The sequence below is a fragment of the Mus caroli genome, chromosome 11, assembly GCF_900094665.2.
Source record: "Mus caroli chromosome 11, CAROLI_EIJ_v1.1, whole genome shotgun sequence".
Lineage (NCBI taxonomy): Eukaryota > Metazoa > Chordata > Mammalia > Rodentia > Muridae > Mus > Mus caroli.
Genome location: NC_034580.1, coordinates 56,467,438 through 56,473,753, shown reverse-complemented (window position 1 = coordinate 56,473,753; position 6,316 = coordinate 56,467,438). Strand labels below are relative to the sequence as shown.

The following is a 6,316-nucleotide window of genomic DNA, read 5'->3' as shown; positions in this document are numbered from 1 at the left end:
GAGAGAGAGAGAGAGAGAGAGAGAGAGAGAGAGAGAGAGAGAGAACATGCTTATTCTCTAGCTAACAGTGGCTTCTGTCTACCTAGAAGGACCTGCCTGCCAAAGAGGGCCTTCATCCCTGTTAAGAGTCACTCAGGGCCACATGTCCTGAGAAAGCCTATGGTCTAGGGGGTTTCCACCTATGTTTTCTGAGCAGCACCTGGAGAGGAAGTTGTGCGCCACCTGCAAGCTGGCATCACTTGGTGTGACATAGTTACACCCACCAGAGCCCACCAGGGGAGGGGCTGGACACCAGCACACAGTGTAGCCCTGGCCAGAGAGGAAGGAGCCCATACACAGGGCTCTAATGTTTCTAAGCTACTGACAGCAGGGAGAGACTGTAGTGAGGTAGAGAAGCACTCTGGGGTCAAATTCAAAATGATGCTAAAAAAAAAATCTCAGAATGAAGATACTGAGTAATATTTAACACAATATGTTAACAAATTGAAATGCATAGGAAGTGTGGATGGGTGGTGGTCAGTACTAATATATCAGACCAGTTCACCGGGACCATGGCTAGCAGCTGGCTGATGGCTGCAACAGTGGGGATGTCCCCTTTTATCTGTGCAGTTTTCCTGCCAGTCTGAAACAGGTCTAAAGCCTAGCCAGTTAAAGTCAACACAGAAAGGGTTACAGGAGCAGCCAGTGCAAGGACCGTGAAGTGAGACCTAGAGGGAAAGTGTTTGCCCAAGATGCACAAGGTCCTGCGTTCATTCCTAACGCTGCAAGAAAAAAGGGCGGGGCTTCAGTGCATGCACCTCTATTCTAGCACCGAGGAGGTGAGGCGGCGGGAGGATCACTGCAGGTTTGAAGCTAGTCTGGGCTACATAGTGAATTCAAGTCCAGCCTGGACTTCACAAGGAGACCTTGTCTCAAAAACAAGAAAGAGGGCCAGGGAGATGGCTCAGTAGATAAAGGCACTTGGTGGCCTGGGTTTGATCCCTGGGACCCACACATACACTAAGAAGTCTAATTCTACACACACACACACACACACACACACACACACAGAACATGCAAATAAACAAAAAGAATATGATTTTGCACTTGGACAGCCTTAGCAAGTCCTCATGGGCTTCGGCCCCACCCCCACCCCCACCCCAGCTGGTGCTGAGTCCTTCCACAGAGTGGTAGGGCTACATACTCAACCTCTCCAGTGCTGTGATCATGGCAGTTCCACCACGTCCATTCAGGTTCGCTTCTGTATCTAATTCCTGCTGTGTGCACCCCCAAGAAGGACAGTTGCCTGGAGGAGCCGATCCCATCTGCCTGGCTGTTTGCTTTCTCATGATTAGCTGGAGTCTAGACCTAGACCTAGGACCTGCTGCTAGATGCTTCAGAGCCCTATCTGGCTATAAAGGGAATTTCTGGCCATACAACAGATTATTTTTCATTTATTCATTTTGAGATAGGATTTCCAATTCTGTCCAGGCAATTGCTTCAACATCAAGAGTGCCTTCTGGATTACCGCCAAAAAAATAAATAATAATAATAATAAATTGTTTTTTAGACCAGGCTGACCTCAAACTCACAGAGATCTGCCTGCCCCTGCCTCCCAAGTGCTGGGATTAAAGGCATGCACCACTACCACCTGAGTGCAAAAATTTAAAGCTTTTTAAATTCATCTAGATCAGTGGTTCTCAACCTGTAGGCTGCAACCCCTTTATGAGTCAAACAACCCTTTTACAGGGTCAACTAAGACCATTGAAAAACACAGATATTTACATTACAATTCACAACAGTAGCAAAAATTGGAGTTATGGAGTAACAACAAAAATAATTCCATGGTTGGGGGTCGACACAGCATCAGGAAGGTTGAGAACCACTGCCCTAGATCATTATGTCACTTTACTCATCTGCCACCCCAACTGGAAGACATAGATCTCTCCATACTCTCTGCAACCTTGGAGGTTTCACTGTTGTTTTCAAAAGCAAGTTGTTTTTAAAGCAAAGTGGTGCTGGACATAGTGGTGAACACAGTCGGTTACAGCAGGAGGGGGTGGGGGGAGGCAGAGGCCAGCCAGGACTGCACAGTGAGTTCCAGGACAGCCAGGGCTACACAGAGGAACCCTATGCAGAAAAATCAGACCAGACCAAACCAAACAAGACAAAAGAGCTCTTTATATATTATTGTCATTTAGGTTAGGAAGTTTTTCTTAGTCTGAGCTACTTCAGTGTCTCTTCTGCTCACCCAACAGGCCCAGAGTCCTCTCTTCCCTCTCACACTTCAGTCAGACTCTTCAAACAGATCAAGGCCCTGCTTTGAGGAGCCTTCCAGAGAGCTGTTTCTGGACTCAGTACTTCCACACCCCCAGGCTTTGGGCTGATTGCTCCCTCTTTCCCAAACTCTGGGCTGGGTGCCCCCTGTCCCCCAGGCTCTGGGCTGGGTACCCCCTGTCCCCCAGGCTCTGGGCTGAGTGCTCCCTCTCCCCCAAGCTCTGGGCTGAGTGCTCCCTCTTCCCCAAGCTCTGGGCTGAGTGCTCCCTCTTCCCCAGACTCTGGATTGGGTGCTCCGTCTCCCCCAAGGCTCTTTGCACAGGCAGCTCTTTCAGTCTCCAGATTTCCACACCTCTTTTGAGAACAATTCTTCACTCTCTTGCTCCAATTTCTTCACCTACAAGCAGCCTTCCCAACCCTCAGCCTCCTGCCTCACTCCCCATGCCCTTGCATGAAGCTTGGCTAAGCCTAGTACTTGTCAAATGAGTGAAGGGGGAAGCTGCACCCCAAGGTCTGCCAACTACCCATAGCCTCTTGTGCTTTCCTTCCACTCCCTCACTGAAAGCCAACTGTGCACACTGCTCCCACCTTGTGCCTTCAGGTCCCCCAAATTCTCATGACTTATGATGCATACCCCCTCCTCTTTCTCAGTAGACTCTTAGCAAAGTGATCCCTGGGTTGTTGGGAGGCTATCACTCTGCACAGTAGGTACCCCAGGGACTGCACTGGTCCCTCTGAGCCCAGGCCAGAATCTTCTACACAGCATTCCTACTTTTTAATAGGCCAGCTACCCTCCAGCCTCAAGTGTGTGTGAAAGATATAGCCCATGCTGGTTTCCAGAGTAGCTGAGGCCTCTGAACTGAACTTGAATCTGGACCGAGTCTCCCACCCCAGGCCTTTCTGATGCCAAACTGGTTGAGTGTGCATAGGACCCAGAGCCAACAGCTTAGGTAGATACGGGTGCCAGCACCTTAGCTTGAAGAAGGGGGTGCACAAAAGTATGTGGTTGCTTTAGAACCCCAGCTTAGAGCTTTAGACACCCAGGGGACTGAACAAAGAAAGGCCCAAGAGTTAAAGCAATGGAGATTGGCTCACACTACACTACACTACACTACACTACACTACACTACACACATACAGACACCTTGCTGAGCCTCGCTCACTGCAGCCAGGCCATGGTCTTCCACAGCCAGGAGATCCACACTGAGCCTGGGACCCATGTACAGGATAGCTCTAAAGAGTCTATCTCCGTGCTTGAATCAGGGCTCAGGGTGGTAGCCATCTAGCCCTGTGTCTGTTGCTCCAGGGGGTCACAAGAGGGGCAGTGGAGGGCACAGGATGGGCCACTAGCATTCTAGTGTCCATGGTTCAGCATGGCCACTCTCCTGTGCCCCCTCAGCTCTCCTGTCATATGTAAACTTCTAAGTAAGGGCATCCCTGGTAGAGATTTCACACACTCGTGTGTCTAATGACTTGGAAGGCCACCACTGTGATTGAGAGTGGCTCAGGTGAGAACAAATGAAGTATATCGTTCTATTTCTCCTTTCCCATCAATACAGCTTAATCCCAGCTATTTTGGCCCAATTAAGTTAGGATGTCTGGTTATTTTAGACTCTCTCTCTGTCTCTCTGTCTCTGTCTCTGTCTCTCTGTCTCTCTCTCTCTCACACACACACACATACACACACTCACACACACACGATTTCTACCTCTGTGTCTCTCTGTTTCTCTCTGTGTTACTGATCTCAAAATTTGTCTATTAAACTTTTCTTAAAAAACAAACAAACAAACAAAACCCTAGAAAACTGTGGGATTTAGGCAACTCCCACCAGACTCTGTGGCCTCAGACTCTCAAATGACCCCAAAGGAAGGATCAGTAATAAACACTATTCCAGTTTCCTAAATGAGGAAACTGAAGAGGGCAGAGGCAGCTAACCTGAGCCTGTCCCTCACAGCCCAGACTCCCAGGACTATCTGGGGTGCTGGTTCCAACCCTACCAACCCTGTTGGCCCACTCAGCCCAGCTCCAGCCTTCTGTACCTTAAGCGTGTCCCCCTTGTTGAAGGCCAGCTCGTCACTCTCGGTGGCCTGGAAGCTGTACAGGGCCACGGACTCCATCCCACTGTCCCTGGGCTTCAGCCGAGGACCCAGCAGCTACAGCTTCCTGCTTCCTGCAGGAGAGGACCACTTCCTTTGTTTTGAGTATTTGTTCTTTTGAAGCTGCAGCCGGAAACTGCCCTTGATGGGGGAGAAACAGGAAGCAAAGACATGTCACCCTTGTCATAGCTCAGAGAGGGTGTGCTCATAAACCCACTTTGGCTGTGGGGGAGTCCCCATTAGGACGATGCAGAGCTGTCTCCTGCTTGGCCTCTGTCTCTCAGCCTCCCCATTTCTTATTTGTTTTATCTGGAGTTTCTATTGCTGGGAAAAACACCAAAACCAAAAGTGACTTGTGAGGAAAAAGGTTTGTTTGACTTAGATTATAGTCTATCAGGAAAGCCAAGACAAGAACCTGGAGGCAGGAATTGAAGCAGAGACCACGGAGGGACACTGCTTACTGGCTTGCTTCCCGTGGCTTGCTCAGCCTACTTTCTTATACACCCAGAGTCACCTGCCCAGGGGTGGAACTTCCCACAGAGAACCACAGAGACTCATCCACACCAGTCATTAATCAGGAAAACGTCCCCACAGACTTGTCTCCAGGCCAATTCTCAACTCAAGCTGCCTCTTCCCAGATGACTCTGGCTTGTGTCAAGTTGAAAACAACAACAACAACAAAACAAACAAACAAACTAAGCAGAACAACTGCTGATACCTGTAGTGAGATTCCTAAGCACCCACCACCTCAAACCCAAATCCCAGCCTACGTTCAAGACACTTCCAACCATCTCCTCCAGCCTGCTCCACACAGCTCCCTCATGTACCCTCTTGGGTATTCCACTACAAGCAAACTCCAGGCTGAGAGCCATTGTGGTGGGCACACCACCTTTTCCTACTTGCCCAGGAAACTACTATTCACCTATCAAAACCTCACTTATAAGGCCCCTGTTGTGCTTTAAACATCGGGTACCACCTGAGCTTTCTGTAGCTTGTGGTCTGAAGGCATTACAGCTCTATCATTGTTAAGGGAAGGCTGTGACACTGGTGCAAACAGCAGTCTGGTGAGTACTAGGGGGTAAAGCACAACACAGAGAAACACAGCTATACATTTGCAACCAGAGTTCTCCACATGGAACCACAGAGAACCAGTATTCTCCAAACACACAGGGACAGCTAGAGAACCCAGGCTGCGGGATGGGAACCAGATGGATCCAGATGAAGCCAGATTTTTATTTTATTTTATTTCATTTATTTACTTATTTTTAGTTTTATTTCTAAATTATTTTTTATTATTTATTTATTTAGTTAGTTTTTCGAGACAGGGTTTCTCTGTGTAGCCCTGGCTGTCCTGGAACTCACTTTGTAGACCAAGCTGGTCTCGAACTCAGAAATCCTCCTGCCTCTGCCTCCCAAGTGCTGGGATTAAAGGCATACGCCACCACTGCCTGGCAGATTTTTTTTTTTTTTTCATGTCGGTGGTTTTCTAGAGGATAGGGCTCAGTGGGTAAGAGCACAGGCTACTCTTCCAGAGGGTTTGATTCCCAGCCCCTACATAGTGGCTCACAGACATCTGTAAACTCCAGTTCTAGAAGCTCTGTCACTCTCTTTTGGCTCCTGTGAGCACCAAAAACACATGCATGTGCACATGCCGTCAAAACAGTCATAAATGGCTGGGCGGTGGTGGCGCAGGCCTTTAATCCCAGATCTTGGGAGGCAGAGACAGGCGAATTTCTAAGTTCGAGGCCAGCCTGGTCTACAAAGTGAGTTCCAGGACAGTCAGGGCTACACAGAGAAACCCTGTCTTGAAAAAAACAAAAACAAAAACAAAAAAAATATTTAAAAATGACTTAAAAAATTTATAAACACACACACACAAATCTCAAGAGAGAGAACTATATGTATATATGTACATGCATATATACACATGTGTGTGTGTGTGTGTGTGTGTGTGTGTGTGTGTG

The 6,316-nt window shown here is 48.4% G+C and overlaps 1 protein-coding gene across 1 annotated transcript in view; it reads right to left on the bottom strand.

Annotated features, from left to right (window-relative positions):
- The window catches only part of LOC110305267 (GRB2-related adapter protein), a 19,239-nt gene extending 14,784 nt beyond the window's left edge, over positions 1-4,455 (bottom strand). The window contains exon 1 of the mRNA XM_021177152.2: positions 4,296-4,455. Coding sequence (XP_021032811.1) covers positions 4,296-4,373 — 78 coding nt within the window. The 5' untranslated portion in view covers positions 4,374-4,455. The remainder of the gene's footprint in view (positions 1-4,295) is intronic.
- Positions 4,456-6,316: the final 1,861 nt, after the last annotated feature.